Source organism: Notechis scutatus, chromosome 2 (genome assembly GCF_049901735.1).
Source record: "Notechis scutatus isolate UNSWTSFEM ecotype Mainland chromosome 2, rNotScu1.2, whole genome shotgun sequence".
Lineage (NCBI taxonomy): Eukaryota > Metazoa > Chordata > Lepidosauria > Squamata > Elapidae > Notechis > Notechis scutatus.
The window spans coordinates 45,650,531-45,672,442 of record NC_142010.1 but is presented as its reverse complement, the minus strand read 5'-3'; the positions used below and the strand labels follow the sequence as shown (position 1 = coordinate 45,672,442).

Here is a 21,912-nt window from a genome sequence, read left to right as displayed (position 1 = left end):
TGGCTCCGTGCCTAAGACACTGAGCTTGTCAATCAGAAAGGTCGGCAGTGGTTCGAATCCCTAGCACCGTGTAACAGAGTGAGCTCCTGTTACTTGTCCCAGCTTCTGCCAACCTAGTTCGAAAGCATGCAAAAATGCAAATAGAAAAATAGGGACCATTTTGGTGGGAAGGTAACAGCATTCTGTGCGCCTTCGGCGTTTAGTCATGCCGGCCACATGACCACGGAGACATTTTCGGACAGTGCTGGCTCTTCGGCTTTGTAATGGAGATGAGTAGCCGGAAACAACTAGCACGTATGTGTGAGGGGAACCTTTACCTTTTATAATAGCAATAGATTTTCAGAATTCCCAAATAAGTATTCCCTATCCTATATGAGAAACCGTGGGTGTTACGACTGAGCTATAATAATGTTTTAGCACATATATTATTCCAGCATTTTAAGAGAAGGCAGCATCTTCCTTCCTATTAATAGTTAAAAGTTGGATTTAACCTACATGACTTTTCCCACTGAACTGCTTTGGGATACTTCAGTGAGCTTTTAAAGCAACACAAGGTGGTAGATCGCAGTTCCCTGGAAGGAATTAATGATACACTGTGAATATTTTTCCAATTTCCTTCAGCTCTGAGAGTTTGTGGTATCAAATTTCTTGAATATGGGAAAACATCTGCCTCATACAGGAGTTTGTGATAAGCTCAACTTTTAGTATACCAGGCCAAATTCGAGAAGGAAGACATTTTGGCAAAAATCAGTATGGAAAATTTTGTGAAACTCATTATACCGCTTTTACATGATGATATAGATTACTTGTGGTAATGAAATGTGAATCAGTAGGATTCCATACATATCTATATTGATCCTAAAATGGTATAGCTTTATTTCCTTGATATTTCACTCACGAGCTGGCATTCCTAGGACTCTCATCTTCCTCACGTTCTTCTTCCTCTGCCTCACTACCCTGACTACTGCATGTGATGGACTTCAGAACTGGTATATCCTCTAAACAGGTGTGACCTGCCTCGTCATCTTCTTCGCTGTCTCTAGCACTCCAGAGATTCTCCCAGCGACTGCAAATACCAATTGTTTGTTCACATGAACTACTGACACACAATTCAACTTTCAAAATATGTTAGTTCAAAGGTCAGACAAGACTTGCAGTCTCCCTTAAATGTTCTAGAATATACAGAATGTATTGTTTCCGATTTAAAAAAAATTAATCAGGCTGTAGAAAATACAGCACTTTAAAACAGAGACTTTAGGGAGAAAAGTAATGGAAATAGCTGATCTGGACCCATACACATACATCATTTGAAATGATTGGGTGGCTCAATACTTCTCAGTCACAATAGTAAAACTAATCAATTAATATAGAATGCCAACATTATCACTACAATACATAAAGTTTTCCCATAGAGTCCCATGTATTAGGCCACTGAAATCAATGAACAAAATAAGTACTTTGGCATAGGACGCAGTGAAAAGAATGGGGGGAAAGTTCAAATAAACATCCTACCTCTTAGCCTCTTAAGAGTCTTAAGAAGCTTGTCTCTAAAAATATTCTTTGCAATAGTACCAAATATCTGTAGTTCGGGTGTAGGATGAAGGTGAAGGTTTGTTCTTAAAATATTCTTTTTAAGAAGCTCAATCAGATATTCATTTAAATGTTTTTAGACATTGTTAGCATGTATCTACAGAAACACTATATAATTAGATGAATTTGCTACCATATACTATGCAAAACAGATCTAGCTCCTTAAATATTTATCATAGCCTCCTTGGGGTATGAGGAATGGAAAAACAGGATACAGCTTTCTCTGCAAATATTTCTCATGTTTATGTAAAACCAATCCTTGCAGTCAAATTCTTTTATCAAGGACCCCACAATTTTTTTATGCTTGTTTTTAATGGTTTTACTATACAGTGATAAGGAGTTTGTAGTTAATTATAAACACTTTTGGAGGACATTCATACAGCACATAAATGATGAAAAAGTAGAAATTAATAATTAATGAATATTATTTATTGTGATGCCCTCTACATTTCTCTATTTTTATTAAGCAAATTGAGAAAATTCCAGAGTGAAATCTGGAGCAAACACAAGCAACTTAACCACTCAGCTCTTAGGAACAGAAACTTTGTATGTTAAGCAAACCGAGTAAAAGAAAATATGATCTTTCCTATGGCCACATGTAATATGGAAATATCTTGTTTCTTACATTAAAAAAAACTTCAGGATTTATTCCCAAAATTAATAACAGATCTGTAGTAATATGCTGACTCCTGAAATCTACAGGCTAGTTTGCCATGATACTTATTAACACTACTAAGAACACACTGAATGTATGAATCTTTATATTATCACTCAAGACCCAAACATGTTACCTTGATGGATTCCAAGAAATAGACCAAACTGGAGATAAAGATCCTCCTGGTCGTTCAATTTTGACTTTCTCTTCACCATTTTTATTCCTAATGCTGACAATACCATTGTACAACCCCAAAGCGAGATACTGTCCATCATTTGTCCAACTAAAAAAAAGAAAAACAATACAGTAGGCTAAATGTTTCTTAGAGCTAGAGGGAACCAACATTATGAAATGGAGGATATTTGGGGAGTGGAGAGTTTGCTGAGGGAGAAAGGCCACCCTGCCACTGATACCACCTGGCCAATTGAGTCAGGAAGGGCTGCTTTCGGCTGCAAGACCAAAAGCAATGCCCCATTCCTACTTTAGCTGCATCATGTTTTGTGTGGAGCAGCAACTCATAAACATAACTTTGTATCATTTGAAAGCCCAAATTAGAATCTTTGAGCCAAAGCGTTACATACCTACAACAAGTGATCTTATTGCTAACTTTATGTTTGTTGACTGATTTCTGTTCAGGAGACCACAGTCCTTAAAAACAACAAAATCAAAATACGGAAATTAAAAAAAAACGGTTATAATTATAAGAGCATTCAAAAGCAGTTATGCAATAACTGCTAAAATAATGACATTAATGTTCATCATATATGTTATTCATCCTAATAAGATTTATTTCAGTCTGACTATCCTCTCCAATATCAGTACCCATTTCTGTGCCACATAGTAGAATTTCATAATGTCATTACCCATCATCTATAAAGAAAGGACTACAATGATCTGGGAGGACTGTACTGTAGCTCAATGGTAATGCCTCAAGTGCATGAAATTTAGGTTCAACCTCTGGCATTACCAGTTAAGTGAGAACCTAAAAGCTGATGCTAAACAACAAAACTGGACCAGATGGACAGGTAGTTTGACATGCTGGAAACCAAGCTCCCACATTTCTAACAAAATATTATAGCATCTTGGAATTTTATACAATCTGCCCTTCACACTAATGAATGATTCGTGTCAAAAAACAAGCAGGATAGCTTCCAGCTTTGTATTCAAAATCTGCCATGGAGTTTGGGAAATATCCAGATTCTAATGTGTAAAGGGCAAAAAAGAGAAAGGAAGTGGGGGGAAGCTTTACTCACATATTACATTTCAACCTTGGGGTATCTAAACCAATATTACAGTAATGGCTGCAATTCTTGTTGGGTTTCTTCCTTTGCTACATGAAGCATTAGAATTTGAACTTAAAAATTCGGCAATGGGGAATCCATACCAAAATCACTTGAAGAGCAGGATGCAAGTTGATGTGTAACAGGATTATAAGACACACATTGTATAGAATCATTGTGCCTAAAAAAAATTAATAAAAAACAGTGAAAGAGAGGCATTGGAAGAATGGTAAGCTAAATCAATATGGAAAAGCTATGCCAGCTTTTTATAAGTAAGGCTATCAAATATGGGCTGTAGTAGTCTGGATAGCCTCTGGATAATAGCAGTAAGGGTTTCCTATTTTTCTTTATTGCCATAGATCTAGATTTCGATTCATGTTGTAGGCTGCAGAAAAAAGAGGGTAACAATATCCCTTATCTAATTCATTGGAAAAAATGGTATATTACTGGAAGGATTCATCTGGCTTCTATTTAAACTTTTAAGTGACTATTAGCCTTGATGGCAATGTAACTGCCTCTGGAGACCAGTGGACTTCCTTGTGCAGTTGGTTGGCCTTTGGGAAAACAGATTGCTGGACTAGATGGGTCAGGGATCCAATCCAGCATGAAACTACTCCCATGCTTATAGAGGATTTGTCAAATGTTTTAAATATTTTGTACATTTTGATCCTCTATACCCCTCTATATCCCTCATTCCCGGACTGCGTCCCACTACTGGGCCACATACCATTGGGAACCGGGTTGCTGAAGAGGCAGGCAAGCATGCAAAGCTTGCACGGGATACTGGGCCTTGGCGAAAAAGGTTGGGGATCACTGCTCTATACCTCTATATCCCTCATTCCTGGATGCATGTTCCCACTACTGGGCCACACACCATTGGGAACCGGGCTGCTGAGAAGAAGCAGGCAAGCATGCAAAGCTTGCACAGGATTAGTGCACTTTGCATGAAGCTATTCTCCCCCCACACTCGCAGACACCACTGAAGCCACAGCCACTGGTCCACAGAACCGAAAAGGTTGGGGACCCTTGCTGTACACTGCATCAGTGAACAGACAGTGAAATCTCAATTTAACAGACCAATTAAGCTTATGTTAAATTGCAAACTATGTACTTCTCAGCAATGTACATAAGTTGTATAATTGCTGCAAATAATAAAAAATTATGTAAATTTAACTGCCTCTAGTTAAATTTAACTAAATTTATTTAGTTATTTAACTAGTTTGGATTTGTCTGTTACTTGAAGTAATGGATATTTGCCCTAAATTTGGTCTGTTGGACCAGTAGTCATTAAATAGATGTTTGTAAATTTGAAGTTTTACTGTACTTGTAAGATGTCTCTAGCCAGCTCTGTTCATAGGTGTTATGCTGAGAACCTGTTTCAGGCATTCACAACTCAGATGTCTTTCAGATATGCTGAAACATGGCTTTGTTGACTGAGAATTATGAATGTTGATATTCAGGCTAAGTGGGGGGTAATAGTAAGGGATAACAAATATGTTCAACTCATTAATAAGCAGTACAACATATTCCTTTTCTCTGAGAGGCAGCTATCAAACAAAAAAGAAAATAACCCTATGCTCAAGCTTGTGTGGTAGACACTAACCAAGCTCAGGAGCTTATTGTTTTAGTAATGAAATGGAAACATAAAAATCCTTTCAACAGTTGAGTCCTATATCACGGCACTATTGAGTTAATCACCTTCTGAAAAAAATTGCTTTACAAAGAAGCACAGAATCAAAAATCCTATATTCAATGTTTAAACTTCTTCAGATATTTACTCAATCAAGTGAGGGGTGCAAACTTTTACAGGACGAAGGCCAGGATTGCTGACCCATGTTCTATGTTGGCTACTGGTATGGCCTCCATCATCCTTAGTTTCAGACTACAACAAGTGTCCTTTCCAAATAGATCCAGTCCCTGTAAAATTGTTTTCTTCATGTCAAGATTTCTTCTGTTTACATTAAAAGTAATTCTTAAACACATACATCAGTCATAATCACTTACGTGTATTTCAGGATACCTTCTAACTTTGAAGTCCAGATTATGACAGTTTTGTCTGCAGCTCCTGATGCAAAGCGTTTTCCTAGGAAAATTTGTAGAAGCCAGTATAAATTATGAAGTAGCTTTAGAATGAACTGTTAATCTAAAACACAGAAATGTAATAATATTATCATAGTCTATAATTTTCTTAATCTTGCTAACAAATGGGATTACCAGTACGTAACCATATTTTATATACATATTTATGATATGTTTAATTTACATAATTTTGTAAAGCACCAAATGTTTTTTAATTAGACCAATTGACAATTGTATTTTTAATTAGGATTTTTTTTCATTGAAGTACAATTTATAGAAATGTATTAATAATATGATCTCAAATGCACCTTCTAATGTTAGCAAGCACCTGCTATCTGTTTAGCACATTACCAGACATAAAGATTTTTCAAAAAAGATTTATTAAATCTATCTTTTTCTCAGTTCATTGAAATAACTTTAAAATGTGTTGTTGATAACTATCATATATTTTTGTTATTGGATATACCCAGCATCTTGAGACTGGTTGAAAAAGTAACATTTATATGATTATGAAAAGCATACAATAACTATATTAATGCATACTTTGTTTCTTTTGTATTAACAGTAAGCAACTAAGCTGTGAAAAATCTTGGCTATGTGCTAAAAAAATAAATTTGAGAAGTCCTGAGTTCCTTGTGCACAAATTCCCAACTGTCAAAAGCAGACACTAGTGAAATATGCTAACAAAAATAATTCAATATTGTACTATTTGGTAGTGAAATTATCAGCAATGTTTTGAACATCCCAAAGAATTTATACTTCTTAAGAAATTTTGATCAGGAGTTGATCAATTCTTTGCCTCAGTTGACAAGAGATGCTATATAGATCTTGTATTAGTGACATAAAAAAGGCAAATGTAATTGTACAAAATGTAAACAGTGGATTTCATATTACCATCTTTTGCATATGCTACGCAATATACTGTATCCTTATGAGCTTTCAAGGGCTGGATTAATGTTCCATCAGATGTATCATACACCTGTACAGATAAAGTAACACAGAAAGTATAATAGTATAGATGCATAAAAATAATACTTTAAGATAAACTATTTTAAAATGAAGATAATCTGCAGAAAAATGCTCTTAGATCTCCAATTCTATATTGCAAAATTCCAGATGATCCAACATGACAGCAAAGGTACCATAACACCAAAACCATCTACCATGAAAATTATAAACAATGGCATCTAAGGTATACATTTTGGAACAATAAAACTCATAGTAAGAGTATAAAGAACATATTAATCAATAATTCAGTCATTAATCAGAATAATCATACACTAAAATTGCACAATACATAATTCCATATTCATCTGTTTTATTTTCCAGCATTTTGAATTGCATTTAAACTTTATTGGACACCCATATAAAAATTTAAGCACAAATGCAATATACTCTGATGGTTAAGACCTGCCAGCAAACAAAATCAAAATACAATTTCTAGCTTCCAGAAATCTTCAAAAACAGCCCCATGTGAAGCACATTGAAGGTATCCATTTACCCACCTAGCAGTTGCCATATATCAGGAGGCTTCCCAGTTTACATATTTACTTCTTGAGGGATAGCATCTCCCACTTGAGATACAACACTGGAAACAAACAGAAACCTGAACAAACCAATAGTATCTTGCCTGGCTTTTCCATCAGTCCATTTTGTCTCATTCAGTTCCTAACAGCCTTTAGACATCAGGACAAGATTTCCATATCATGGCCTGGGGTATCCCAGGATAGCAATGGAAAAGTTATCAGTATGTTGAGGACACTACATCCTGAATTGACTGATCACTTGTCTCAATGGCTGCATATAGATGTTCAACAAACAGAAAGATAATGAAGCCCTGTAGCACCCCATCACCAAATGTTTACTGGGCTGATCTCACCTCCCCTATAACTACTAACTGAAACCACCTGCTAAAAAGGACTACTACTATAGAACAATGACTCCAATCTCCAAGTGTAGCAAACTGAGAAAGGGACAATTCCCTTACCAAATCACTTCAGAAGTAACCCACTAGCACAATCAATGCCATCTTCGTTGCATGCCTAGGCCTGAATTCTGACTGAATTCATGAGGAGACTTTGGTGCCCCATCAGCTTGTTTTCTGACAGACATTTCATAACCCAAAATTGGTAACATCATCAGTGCTAGTGGACTAGCACCAATGATGTTACCTAGTTTGGATAATGAAACATCTGAAAGAAAACAAGGAAGCACCAAGGATCCCTCATGTCAACTCTAAGCCTCAAATATTCTCCTTTATTGATGTCTGAATTTAGCATTCAAATAATCCACCTTTTCTAAGGTATTTTCTAATGTCTCTCCACTACTCTCAAGTAAACTACCTCCCTATCCCCACCTCCCAAACAAGTTTATAATCCTGGGATAATATTCTGTTTAAGTATTAACACCATTTCAAATAATTTTTCTAATTGAAATCTCTTTTAGGCCAGATATTGTATTTTTAAAAACCTCATACCAGTAATCTGTTTCCAGATGCAATTATTAGTTGTGTTCCATCAGGCTTAAAGGCAAGGTCGTAGATACTGTGAAAACAAAGAATGCTGTTAAAAGGCAAGTTCTTTTATCTACTTATTAGTTATTTTTATGAGATAGGTCAGTAGTCTACAAAACAGTTGTATAATGTATCAATGTGGCTCAGTTGGTTTTAGTTTAGGATACTGTGTGGAACCAACAATTGTTGTGGCCAAATTATTAGACATATTTTAGTGTTGTACAACTAAATTATTCTTCTGTTTTAAGAAAATTGTGGATTAGTATACAGGTAGTCCTCGATTTATGACCACAGTTGAGCCCAACATTTCTGTGGTTAAGTGAGATATTTGTTAAGTGAGTTTTGGCACATTTTACAACCTTTCTTGCTACAGTTGTTAAATGAATCATTGTAGTTGATAAGTAACCCATTGTTAAGTGAACCTGGCTTCCCCATTGATTTAGTTTGTCAGAAGGTCGCAAAAGTTGATCACGCCACCTTGGGACAGAGCAATGGTCAAACAGAGCAGCAGACAAAAGCATGAACCAGTGGCCAAGCAGTTTTGATCCCATGATCATGGGGATGTTTCAAAGGTTGTAACTGTAAAAAACCAGCCGTCATTTTTTTTTCAGTGCTGTTGTAACTTTGAACAGTCACCAAATGAATTGTTGTACCTCGAGGACTACCTGTATTTGTTCCATTTTTACCTCAGAAAGATCTTGAGATTCCCAGCCATTTATTATGTAACACATTTGGGATTACATAAGACAAAAACGGGAGAGGCATACCTTATTATTTAAGCTACTGTATACAAACAGGGAGCAAGCCCCACACTCACACACACTGATGAAGTTATCTAGTTGGGTCACGAAACATCAACTAAGCAAACAACTAAGCTCAGAGAGCACCAAGGACTCCACAGTTCAGACCCGAGTTTTTTTTAATTTTATATATCTATCCACCTACCTACCTACCTGTATCTACCTACTTACCTACCTACCTACCTTCTCTTATTTCATTAACTTATGTTAATTTAATAAATGCATTTATATTGGAGTTATTTAAAATAAGCCATAGCAGAATAGAGAGGTGAAAAGAGCACATGGTAGTAGCGGTCCTTCTCAAGAGTCCCTCCTCCTGCTAAATGCAGCTCTCTTCCCCGTTATCCTCCCCAGCCCCGTTTCGGAGAGCGGACCGTCTCTTACCACTGCTCGACCTTATCCCTCCAAGTCAACGCAGCTCGCATGTCGTCCCCTTCAGGTGCATCGCCCTCGCCGGCACCCAACTCTCTCACTCTTTTGGGGAGGTTTTTTTTGTTTGTTTGTTTGTATTTATTGACGCAGGACGCCAGCCGGCCTCCCAAGGCAACACGCATGCGCACTCCTCTTTAAACGCCTGCGAAGGTCCAAGAAATGCCCCGTGCGCAAGCGCAATCAGCCCCCCGTAGCGTCGTCCGCGCATGTCTTCAGTTCTTCGCCGAGCCTTTTCAGATTTTACTGTATTACTGTTTCCAATATCCCGCGGAAGAGTGGGGAAAGTTAGTGCCGCGAAAAGAGGCGGAGACGATATCGAAAGTGCGCTTGCGTCATCGGGGGGCGTGGTCAATCGAAGCTGTGGTGTGTGGTTTTTTTTTTTTTTCCTACTTTGCCCTTCCTAGGAAAGGACTCTTCTGTTTTCCGGGACGAGGTTGTAAGAGTTTAAAGTGCGCATGCGTTCAATGAAGATAGACGCATATAATAAGAATTGGCGCCTTCTGCGGGAGGTCAGTCGTGGTGTTAGAATGGGAAGAGAAAGATCTCTATGAGATCAGGTAAGGAGTTTTTCCACTAGAGGAAACCGAGAAGAGATGGAAAATATTACTATAGCAATCGGCTTATTCTATTGATTTGGTCTCAGTGATGTCATAATAGAAGTGAAACCTCTTTGCGTTTTGTCGATTGAGTTTGACAATGATGCGTGTTAAGTTTCCCAGCGCACCATGTATGGTAGGATGGTGGTCTCCGTTTTCTCACATCGTTTTGGGATTGAAAACTCTTATTTAATAGATTAGTTGTTGGTCTGCGGTGCTCAGTTTTGCATTGATAACAGGCAGCGCCTGTTTGTTCTGCAAAGTATCTCTCGATTTCCCAAAAGGTAAGAAGAAAACTGAAGCTGCAGCATGGGAAAAGTGCTCTGGTACGGCAGCAAGTATAAAATTAGCAATTATTTTTGTAAAAGACCCATTCAACAAAGTATTTTTTTCTGGTAGCAGACATGCAAAGAATTGAGCCGTATTTCTAAATTTGTGTTTGAAGATGCAAATTCCTAGAAGATAGAAGTATAGTTGCTTGCCTTATGAAAGTAGAAATTGCATTACTGTAATTAGATGGATCTGACCAAAACTCAATAAGGTAGTTAGTTGTACAGGAGTAAAGAATACAAATTAAAGTGCTTGGCCATGAAGTTCATGGTGCAATTTTAAGCTATTAATTTGCTTTCAGTCCAACCTTAGCAGGATTGTTAAATGATAGGAAAGACCTTATAACAAGACCTTGAATTTCTTAGAACAATGTTTCTTCATCCTGGCAACTTCTATATCTGAATTTCAACTCCTAGAGCTTTCAACAAAGGCCACATTGGTAGAGGAATTTTGGGAGTTGAAGTCCACCCATCATGGAGGCATCCAGGATGGGAAACACTGAGATAATAAAACTAGATCAGAATATCATTGTATAAATTTTCTATGGCTCCCATATCAAAATATTGACAAATGTTTGGAACTAAAGCTATGTATAAGTGACAATGCAGGTTCATCATCAGTGAGTGCTTTCACTTGGAATAGGGGGAAAAAAAGGAAGGTAGAAGAGGATCGGTTGAAAGAAATGCAGAAAAAACGTTTTAAATTATAATAAGGTTAAAAAAGATTCTGTACAAAAGAGTGGCTTACAAAAATTGGTCCTGTTTATTGACAGTGATATGTACTGTAAGTGATACACAACCAAAGATCAAAGAAGCAAAGAGAATTACTTATAACTGTTCTAGAAGAAAGCTTTGGCCCCAGGAAAGAAGACCCTGAAGCCAACACTGAAAGTCCAGTGACGTGTAATGGGTAGTAAGGGTCATCATCTTTAGACTTTCCAGTCTACCGTCACACAGTTCCAGAAGAATGGGAGAATACAATAAAGCAAAGACAAACTGGTAGAACTGCAGGAAAATATATTGTTGTCTCTGTCTTTGCATTTCTACTTTTGATACAGCTTGTTGCAGTATAGGGAAAACACTCAATGATACGATACTTTTTGCCAAAAACTATGTACTTTATATATAAAAAAAACCTAATGCTGCTTAAGGTATTTCAGGAATATTAAGATGTTCCACTCTCTGCTCATAATATACTCACAAATATAATATTCTCAAATACACCATTTCCTGTGATTGTTTACAAAATGTGCTTAATACTTGATACTGTGTTCACCTGGTGAAGTTCAGACTATTTTATAAACTCTGTATATCATCATCAGTAGAATTGGAAGGGGCCTTGAAGATCTTCTAGTCTAGGGGTGTCAAACTCGCTTTGGATGCATCACACAATGGCCACGCCCACCCCTATTTTAGCAAACAAAAAAGTGGCAATATGTCATGTGATGATGACAGGTGTCGTTGCGAGTTTGACACCCCTGTTCTAGACCAGCCCTTGCTCAAGACCCTTATAATACTATGTAGTAATATTATAAATATAATTATAAAATGTATAATTATACATTGCACAATTTACCTTTTAGTTGTGGTTCTCAAGGCTACTTCCCTGGAATCTGTACTATTTGGCAAATGTGTTTATAAATTGTTATAGTATTACTGTTTTGATTTTTCTTTCCAAAATGGTAGTTTATCATATTATTTTTCCATAATGACTATGATTATTGTATGCCTCCTGACTCACCAACTCTCATAACAATCAAAGAAATTGCAATAAAATAAATACAATGTAAGAGAAAAGATTGCATATGCAATGATGCTTAGATTGTTTTTGTTTACATACATAATTTTTCCCCCCAATTATGAACTTAATTTATTGATTGTGCTGTTTTTCTCTCAATGCTCCAGGACTCAAGTTCAGATCTAAACGTGATCTTTTGAATTACTTTAAAGAGGAAAAGACAGCATTCTTAAAGCAGAGGTTTTTTATTTTACTATGGCCGTTCAGAGGAATACACGGTTAAGAACCAAAAGATCTTCTTCCAGAAATGCAGGCACAGACATTGAGAGTTGCATTTCTAGGAGTCCAGTTTCACTCCCTAGATTAGGAAACAGTGTAGGAGATTGTAAATCTTTTTTAGAAAGTAACTTGGAACTTCAATCCAATGCTAAAGAACCAGAAATTCCTGCTATCTGTTTGCAGGATGGGCCCAGTACTGGAGATATTTCTAAGGACTGTTTTTTCAAAAGTGATGAAAACGACACTATTCGAAGAAAGATTCAAATCAGAAAATCTAAAAAGTCTTCTGAAATAAGGAATGTCATTGGTGGACAAAACAAAATACAGAGTCTATCAGCGTGTAAAAAACAGGCACAAAGCAGTAAACGTGCCATATGTAAGAACAAAATGTGTGTGCTTAATAGTGATTCCAGTGAAAACAAAGTATGCCGAAGAAGCTCAAGGAAAAGAAAAATATGTTTTAAGGATGAACTGTTGTTTGAACCAAAAACAAAACAGAATGATAAACAGATTGAACCGTTCTTAGAACACCAAACAAGCACGGAAATATTAAAATGTACTGAGAGTTCTTGCAGCAGAATCACTGCAGCTGCTAATAAAACCCTTTCAGGAGGAGAAATGCAAAGAAACTTAATGGCTTCAGAGAGTGAAAGTGAACAGAAGGCTTCCACTGTGGATGTTTCCCAGATGTGCCAAGAGAAACCTTTTACATCAGCCAAAGGTATATGTTTATGTACTGTATTTATTTATTTTCAAGAATGTCTATATTACCTACCCTCTAAGTGGATTGATTTACAAATTTTTAAAAAGCCAGTAAAGGTAATGCTTGCTGCATCTCTGGAGAAAAAGCAGAAGTTGTTCCAAAGGGTGGAGGGGTACTTCAGAAAAAGATTAAATTTAGGTCAGTGTCCCTTTGATCCAGTGGTGGTATTCAACTAAAGTTGCCATCAGTTCGGTGGGCGTGGCTTGGTGGCCATGCTTTGCGCGTGTGCATACTTTGCGTGCACGCGCGTGCCAAACACACACTTTGCGCAGGCGCAGAGGCATTCTAACTTGCCTCCTGCAAGCCTGCACGATGCTGGTCGCTGTAGCAGCTGCCGCACGGCGCTATTTTGCCCCACGCAAAGCAGCTGCGCTTTGAATTCTGGCCATAAAAGTGAGCCCGGCGGGTGGGTGGGCCAAACACAGAGCAGCGAAGAGAACTGGTTCGGTCTCCACTGCTCATCGCTGCTACCGGCTCTCCAGAACCGGTCGAATACCACCACTGCTTTGATCCCTTGTGAGGATGGGACCCTAAACAACCACTCATCCTTTCAGAATGTATAGACTGCAGATTCCACTTCAGGAGTTGTTCTGTAAGGTAACCTAGAGACCAACCATGTCAAGCTTTATTAGTATGATCCGAATTTGAAGTTCTAAAGCCACCCCTCCTGCGATCACATGATAACATTTTAGGTGCTCAGCAACCACTTGCATTTAAAATATTATTTGCCACAAACATCTATTTACTGGTAAAAACTGCCCATTGCAGACACTGAGTTCACAAGTGTTCATTTAATAACTCTGGATATTTGCTTAATGACCATCACCACAAAAAATATTGTAAAGTCAAGTTGGTCATGTGATGACCAGCAGGACTTACAACCATAATTAAGCCCACAGTTACAATTGTAAGTTAAGGATTATCTGTATTCCTTAGAGCAGTGGTGGTGAACCTATGGCACGCATGCCACAGGTGACACGCAGAGCCCTCTCTGTGGACACGTGTACCTCACCACAGCTTATCTGCGCATGCACGTTCACCTCCCACATAGCTGGTCTTCAACTTTAGTTTCGAGATAATACCAGCATTCCAGAAAAACTCCATTCCAATCAGTAACTCTGAGACGAGCATAATCTCAAAAGTACCTTTATTGGAGTAGCACCTAGCACTTCTGTGAAATCTTGAAACTAAAGTTTTCTGGACTTCCCACCATGTCCCAAACTACAATCCATCCCTTTTTCTCCCATCATCATATCACATGGACCAATCACGATCTGCCTCAGTGTAAGGTCCTTCTTCTCTGCTGCACCACACTTAATAACCTTGAACTAAGAAAAGAATTTTATTTTGTCTACTTAGAACTACTCAATTGAAATCACCCCTCTCCCAAGTTCTCAGGCTATGTGGCAGCGTGGAATATGGTTTCCAAAGCTGACACACTGCCGCGCATGCGCGAGGGGCAGGGCACATGCATGTTCCATTTTGAGTGTTTCGCTTTGGGCACTTGGTGCCAAAAAAGTTCACCATCACTGCCTTAGAGGTTGGGTATATTTGCATGGAGTGAAGAAAAATAAAACAACGTCTCATTCATTCCATCTCTCTCTCTCTCTCTCTCTCTCTCACACACACACACACACACACACACACACACACAACCTCCACGTAACACATCTTCTTCCTAAAAACAGATCTGGATAATCAAAGAGGCAATACTACTACAGGTAGTCCTCGACTTACAACAGTTCGTTTAGTGACCGTTCAAAGTTACAATGGCACTGAAAAAAGTGACTTATGACCGTTTTTCACACTTACAACCTTTGCAGCACCCCCATGATCATGTTATCAAGCTTCAGATGCTTGGCAATTGGCTCATATTTATGACTGTTGCTGTGTCCCGAGGTCATGTGATCACATTTTTGCAACCTTCTGACAAGCAAAGTCAATGGAGAAACTAGATTCACTTAATAACCAAGTTACTAACTTATGAATTGCAGTGATTCACTTAACAACTGTGGCAAGAAAGATTGTAAAATGGAGCAAAGCTCACTTAACGAATGTCTCACTTAACAGAAAGTTTGGGCTCAATTTTCATAAGTTAAGGACTACCTGTAATTGCAGAAAGAAGGGATTATTGTTCTGTATATATATCTTCTGTCCACAAAAGGCATAAGTAAAAATTTACATTATTTATTACTTTTGTTTTTCATTTTGCTTTTCTACAATTAGAGAGCCGTACTCAAAGAACCCAAGTGGAAAGGCGGAAAACCAGTCCATATTTTTCCAGAAAATTAATCAAAGAAGGTAAAAAAATCTTTTATATGAAAAAGATTTGTGGAATTAGCAAACTTATTTTTTAAAAAATAATTCTAATAGTGTTTGCAGTCTGTTAGTAGTCATATTTATATGGAAGCAAATTAAAATGTTTTTATACCTGCATAGTAAAATATAAGTAGAGATGCCTTGAAATAAGTATAAATACTTTTAATTGTCTTTATGAGTAAATTAATATGGGTAATATTTGGATTATTTATAAACAATAGAATAATTTTAAATATATTACACTATATCAATAGCTGTTTGGTTTCCAATAAAGATAGAGTGAAGGGAGTAATCTATGTATTGAATCATCCCTTCTAAAAGATTTGGTCAGAGTTACATTGATTGGATTCAGATGTAATGGAAAACCATTGTTTCCTTATGAGCACATGGGCTTTTATTCATGAATTGTGAGAACAGAAGGTTTTATTTAGATTTTAAACAAACGATCATTCTCTACTAATAAAAAATTGGGAACTGTGATTTAGGTAAAATTTAAACTATTGAATTTGATTGAGGATTAGACCATAGCCTCTAATTGTTCTCATTAAGACAAACTTAACCATAGTTCTTCATAATTTCAGCCTTTACAAGAGAAAAGGGAAGTTTATAACACTGTCAGCATATTTTGCTTCATGTATTGCCAGTCTAACAGAAGCATCTAAACACTGTCAGAAGGAAACAGATTTTTGATACATCTGATCAGGGGTGGAATCCGACAGGGTTAACTACCAGTCATTTACGAGGTTCGGTGATTTACGATGTGCTTCCCAGCGAGCGCCTGTAAATCGTCATCAGCATGCTGCGTGCAGAGAAGCAGCCTTTCAAAAAGCCCTTTTTTTCCTGCTTTTTTAACTGCAGCTGTGCCTCGCACGGCAGCTGAAATTGAAAAAAATCAGGAAATAAAGGTCAGGTAAGAGCCCAAGTGGGCGGATGGGCAAAAACATCAGCAGACAGGTTCTATGTCTGCTGCTCTTCAGAGCTACCAGTTCTGTCCGCAGAGGTGGACAGAACCGGTAGAAACCCACCCCTGCATCTGATCTCTCTCTGGGTTCCAAGCAACCCAAACTGTCTTTGTATCTATAGAAGGAGTAATTGTAGACAACAAAAGCAAATTATGGTAACTTTTTTTTATTCATGCTTAGCTCCAAGTCCACCAAGAAGGAAAGCTTTTAGGAAATGGACTCCACCTCGTTCTCCTTTTAATCTGGTTCAGGAAACACTTTTTCACGATTCATGGAAACTTCTGATTGCAACTATATTTCTGAATAAAACCTCAGGTAAATAAGAGACCAATCATGGTCACCTTGAATTCCCATGTATGGAATTGCTTTCCTGTGGTTCAGTCCAGTGCTGTTGGGACACGTGCAATTCATTTTGCAGACAAGTTAAAACATAAATTTCCCAGGGAATGCTAATCAGGCTATAAAGTGCTATTTAGTTTAGTTTAGTTTACTTACTTGTCATTGCATGTAAGTGGTTTTATCCAAATTATGATTTGATGTATTGCTAGTGAATGTGGATTTTCTCCCTAAGAAAGAGGCTGTCATCCAGCTGGTAAGGAGATCCAGAAAGAGGACAATATTCAACCTAAATTATGCAAAGTGAATTAATGCTACTAAAATGGTAGAGATTCAGTAGTAACATTTGCTCAATATATCATGCAAGTTTGGTTGGCTCATATACATATATAGTTTAAAAATCAGCTGATGAAGTTATGACCATACTGACAATATAAACCATAGGGCTGCCTCACACAACACCGATTTTCTGTCACTGAAATTACTTACATGTAGGAAATGTGAATCCTGTACTTAAGTTGTAATACACTGCTCACAAAAATAAAGGGAACACTTAAACAACACAATGTAACTCCAAGTCAGTCACACTTCTGTGAAATCAAACTGTCCACTTAGGTAGCAACACTGATTGACAATCAATGTCACATGCTGTTCTGCAAATGGAATAGACAACAGGTGGAAAGTATAGGCATTAGCAAGATATCCCCAATAAAGGAGCTGTTCTGCAGGTGGCAACCACAGACCACTTCTCAGTTCCTATGCTTTCTGGCTGATGGTTTGGTCACTTTTGAATGCTGGCGCTGCTTTCACTCTAGTGGTAGCATGAGACGGAGTCTACAACCCACACAAGTGGCTCAGGTAGTGCAGCTCATCCAGGATGGCACATCAATGCGAGCTGTGGCAAGAAGGCTTGCTGTGTCTGTCAGCAGTGTCCAGAGCATGGAGGTGCTACCAGGAGACAGGCCAGGATATGTGGAGGAGGCCGTAGGAGGGCAACAACCCAGCATCAGGAGCGCTTATGAGACCATATCCTGGTGCGGTTGGCCCTGGGTTCCTCCTAATGCGAGACAATGCTAGACCTCATGTGGCTGGAGTGTGTCAGCAGTTCCTGCAAGACGAAGGCATTGATGCTATGGACTGGCCCGCCCGTTCCCCAGACCTGAATCCAATTGAGCACATCTGGGACATCATGTCTCGCTCCATCCACCAACGCCACGTTGCACCACAGACTGTCCAGGAGTTAGGGGATGCTTTAGTCCAGGTGTGGGAGGAGATCCCTCAGGAGACCATCCGCCACCTCATCAGGAGCACGCCCAAGCGTTGTAGGGAGGTCATACAGGCATGTGGAAGCCACACACACACTACTGAGCCTCATTATGACTTGTTTTACATCAAAGTTGGAACAGCCTGTAGTGTTTTTTTACGCTGTAATTTTGAGTGTAACTCCAAATCCAGACCGCCATGGGTTGCTAAATTTGATTTCCATTGATAATTTTTGTGTGATTTTGTTGTCAGCACATTCAACTATGTAATGAACAAAGTATTTAATAAGAATATTTCATTCATTCAGATCTAGGATGTCTTATTTTTGTGTTCTCTTTATTTTTTTGAGCAGTGTATATCAGTATCCTAAAAACTCTCAATAGGTTTGCGCCAAGTTACTTTTGTGCAGAAAAATCTGTCTGGGAAATTGCAGCCAGCTTTGCAAATTCAGTGCAGATGTTGTTATTCACAGTTTCTTATTTTTGTCTAGGAAAGATGGCTATCCCTGTGTTGTGGGAATTTTTTAAGAAATATCCTTCACCAAAAGTAGTAAGAACTGCCAATTGGAAAGAAATGTCAGAATTGCTTAAACCTCTTGGCCTATATGAACTCAGAGCAAAGACCATTGTCAAATTTTCAGGTAATAGCTACAATATTTCATATGTTTCATGTATATTATCTCTTAAAACCTTGATACAGCTCTATAATATATCAGTATTTTTTTTTAAACAAGTTTTATTAATTTCAACAACAAACAAATCATTACATATTTAAATCTTTTCCTGTCTTTCTACAGAAATTTCCCCAATATTCTCATAAAACACAAACAAACACAAACAAACATATAAAAAATCTTTTAGTAAAGTACCTTTGGCCCCAGTTACCTCTCTTTGTATGGGCAGCGCATTTCACTCTTCACAATTCTATCTTATTTAATCCATCTTAATTAAATCATTATATTCATATCTTTGCCCATTCATTATCCCTCTATCTCTTCTTATAATAAAAAGAATTTCTCCTGAAATCACTAATCAGAGTATGATGCCTTTCTATCCTCCCCTAAGTTAGTAAAATTAACATTCAACATAACAAATACCCAATTCGGTTCTGCTTGGTACATTCTATCCACCAAAAATGTTTAAATACATTGTATCCTCCTTTCCTTCAATATTTTATTACATTTTAAAAATCAATCATTATTAAAGACTTCAACATTTTAATTTCTTATTAAATCTTAAACCATTCTAATTTACTATTTCAAATATAAATGTTACAATACCATCTTCTGTACCTAGCAGAATCTTTCTTACAGAAGTTTATATTTCATCCTTTGTCCCTAAAAAAATTCCTCTTCTCCCATCCAATTTTAAAACTTTGAGGCTTTTCTCCGCCTTTCCCCTTTCTTTCTTCCCCACCAAATCTTCCTACCCCCTTCTTCTTCTAACCTCTGCCTTGCTGGGATCCCTTCTCTGTTGTGTTCCTTTTTCTCTTGTTTGCTATCATTATATTTACTTTGCATCATATTTTTCTCTTTCTCAAATGTTTTTTTAGATCTTAAGTCCTTCATTTTCCTTGCTCTCTTCCTTCCTTCTTTCTTAGATAAATTTTGGGATTCAATAAAGATGGCGTCTTCGTCTTTTCTTGTTGTTCTTCTGTTTCCATCTGTTTCATTGTCTGTTGGTAATTAACCAGTGCCATTTCTAGAAATAGAAAAGCTTTTTCCATACCATCTTTGCAGGCTGCTTTTGTTTGCTCATATTCATCCCTCAGGTCCTCAAAAGGAAAAGCCATTATAAATAAATCTTTTCTTTTCTTTATTCCTCTTTCTTCTTACACCAACCAAATATTCCGAGAGAAAGGTAAAACAATCCCAAAGTCCACAATCCTCAATAAATCCAAGCAAGCCAAAATTCCCCCTTCCTCTTCCAGGGGTGGTATCAAACAAAAAAAAAGAGAGTCCAGATCTATATTTTAAAGCCTTATTAAAATTATGTTTCTGTCCTCAAATCTTCAAGGCATCTCCTCCAACAAGATCCAGATTTATATATTTTCTTTGTCCTCTCCCTTCTGGCTTAATTCCGTCGGGAGGGAGAGTAAACTTTCCTTTCAGCACCTCAAAATTGCCGCTTTTTTTTCTCTTGTGGAAAAAATCATCAAAAACCATCTTTTCCAGGAATTAAATTAGATAAATCTCAAAGCCCTGGGTCGACCAAGAAGAACTTTCACTTTTAATAACTTTCTTCTTCCTCCTGCGCATACTTGCCCGGCTGCAGACTTCTTTGTGGCGGCCATTACGGACCGCCGCTGCACCGCCCTGGTAAAAGGGGGTTCTGCCGGCCAGGGAGGGGGTCTGCAACACCCCAGACCCTTCCTCCGGATCCCCTTACCTTCAGCTACCCTGCAGGGCAGCCTTGCTCCGCACCCGTCCGGATCGGAGCCCCAAAACGGCTAGCGCGGCAGGATCGCGCAGCTTCGCGAATCCCTACCGCCGCGGCCGACAAACCGGAAACTCTCCAATATATCAGTATTTTTATTTATTGTGGTTGGAAGACCAAAACTGAGGAAGGATAATTTGCCAAAGACCTCTTAATACATTCATGATTGAGACATGAAGTGGAAATTTATTCCATATATTTGAAGTCATTACCATTTAGTACCTGTTGTGATCCAAAACACATGTATACACAATCTGTATAATCTCTATTCATGAGCTTTTTCGTGTTTTTTGTTTAATTTATGTACTGATACTTTTAAATTTGATTTTTTTGCCATTGTTAAAACAGTTTGGAGAGTTTGGCATTGGAATATTTTAGTAATATGTCATTTTTGGACTTACTGTGAAATTGTTTGAACATAGAAGTGAAATGCCATTTATGTTATTTATTAGTATTCTATTTTTGTTAGGTACTAGATAGTACAACAAGCTCATAACTTAATTTATCAAGTTTTGATTTCTTGTAATTTGCATTTTTATAAATGAGCAATTATTCTTGAAGTCATAAGTTATTTTTCATAAACTTAAAACTAATAGAATTTAGTCCAGCTTTTTATTATGACTATTTCTTTTGTTCCTTAGATGAATATTTGGTTAAACAGTGGAAATATCCAATTGAATTACATGGAATTGGAAAATATGGAAATGATTCTTACAGAATTTTCTGTGTGAATGAATGGAAAGAGGTAATAGATGCTTTTTAATGAAAATCATTGAGAGCCTAATATTAATTTCAGCAATATTAATATTATAACAATATTAATATTACTTACAGTAATATTAATTACAGTAATCTGTAACCTAGAAATAATACAAAAGTTATAATTACAGCTAGATACATGGTTCATATGAATTAGAACTTCAGAAAATAACAAAATGTTATTTAAGACTTGAATATCCTTTTTGCATTTTGTCCTTATTGTGTCTTAAAATATAACAATCAATAGCTTTGCAAAGTATTTTTAATATCACAACCTAAGAAATAAAACAGGACCCTCCATACTTTTCTCATATTTATCTGAGAGGTCTTGTGCTAATAATCACTTTTGCTCTGTGATAGAGGGGAAATTTTTATACTTCAGCAAATAAAATAAATACAATAAAATGTGCAAAATGGCTTATGGATGACATTAGATCACTGATGTACTGATGAGGCCAAAACATGTTCATTTCTCTTTCAGGTACAGCCACAAGACCACAAATTGAACATTTATCATTCCTGGCTGTGGGAAAATCATGACAAATTAAATCTTAATCATTAGCTCTCTATAATCTCTTGGCAACCCCTTTCTCATTTTTTAAACTGCTTTTTCTCCTATCCCACTTGATTAACTATAAATATGTGTTCCTTTTATATGCCTGTTCAGAATTTATTAAATTTTATTCTATTTCTCATTTTCACTCCTTTGATCATGGAAATTTTAAATACTAAAGTTTGTTTACTGTAATACATCAGAACACAATACTCCAGGACTCTGTACAATT

General features: G+C 37.3%; 2 protein-coding genes and 1 long non-coding RNA gene across 14 annotated transcripts in view; 1 reads left to right on the top strand and 2 right to left on the bottom strand.

Annotated features, from left to right (window-relative positions):
* Positions 1–9,586, bottom strand: part of IFT122 (intraflagellar transport 122) — a 67,819-nt gene extending 58,233 nt beyond the window's left edge. For 2 of the 11 annotated variants that reach the window (XM_087954632.1, XM_087954635.1), the window contains exons 1-8: positions 9,301–9,585; positions 8,081–8,147; positions 6,499–6,583; positions 5,530–5,608; positions 3,630–3,706; positions 2,827–2,893; positions 2,382–2,528; positions 899–1,066 (exon numbers count right to left, since the gene is read on the bottom strand). In XM_087954632.1, the coding sequence (XP_087810758.1) occupies positions 899–1,066; positions 2,382–2,528; positions 2,827–2,893; positions 3,630–3,706; positions 5,530–5,608; positions 6,499–6,583; positions 8,081–8,147; positions 9,301–9,470 (860 nt within the window). In that variant the 5' untranslated portion in view covers positions 9,471–9,585. Of the gene's footprint in view, positions 1–898; positions 1,067–2,381; positions 2,529–2,826; positions 2,894–3,629; positions 3,707–5,529; positions 5,609–6,498; positions 6,584–8,080; positions 8,148–9,300 lie in introns of all 11 variants that reach the window. The other 9 variants (XM_087954638.1, XM_087954637.1, XM_087954631.1 and 6 more) reach the window with 8 other exon arrangements.
* Positions 9,571–21,822, top strand: MBD4 (methyl-CpG binding domain 4, DNA glycosylase). Of its 2 annotated transcripts, XM_087954643.1 has the most exons (7): positions 9,571–9,905; positions 12,179–13,011; positions 15,280–15,354; positions 16,515–16,649; positions 18,424–18,573; positions 21,010–21,113; positions 21,609–21,822. In XM_087954643.1, exons 2-7 carry the CDS (start codon positions 12,267–12,269, stop codon positions 21,687–21,689), a joined length of 1,290 nt encoding a protein of 429 aa, XP_087810769.1. In that variant the 5' UTR covers positions 9,571–9,905; positions 12,179–12,266; the 3' UTR covers positions 21,690–21,822. The 2 variants fall into 2 exon arrangements, with proteins under 2 accessions (XP_087810769.1, XP_087810770.1); XM_087954644.1 differs by lacking the exon at positions 16,515–16,649 and having other exon boundaries at positions 9,724–9,905.
* On the bottom strand, positions 14,261–16,928 carry LOC148132008 (uncharacterized). The gene is made up of 3 exons (XR_015747494.1): positions 16,826–16,928; positions 15,101–15,155; positions 14,261–14,366 (listed from the first exon to the last, which is right to left on the bottom strand). It is a non-coding gene; the product is annotated as an uncharacterized LOC148132008 (long non-coding RNA).
* Positions 21,823–21,912: the final 90 nt, after the last annotated feature.

Coding starts and splice junctions, on each gene's coding strand:
- MBD4 (XM_087954643.1), top strand. CDS start 12,267: ATGGCCGTTCAGAGGAATACACGGTTAAGAACCAAAAGATCTTCTTCC. Junction 16,650..18,423: donor ATTTCTGAATAAAACCTCAG/GTAAATAAGAGA, acceptor ATTTTTGTCTAG/GAAAGATGGCTATCCCTGTG. Junction 21,114..21,608: donor GTGTGAATGAATGGAAAGAG/GTAATAGATGCT, acceptor TTTCTCTTTCAG/GTACAGCCACAAGACCACAA.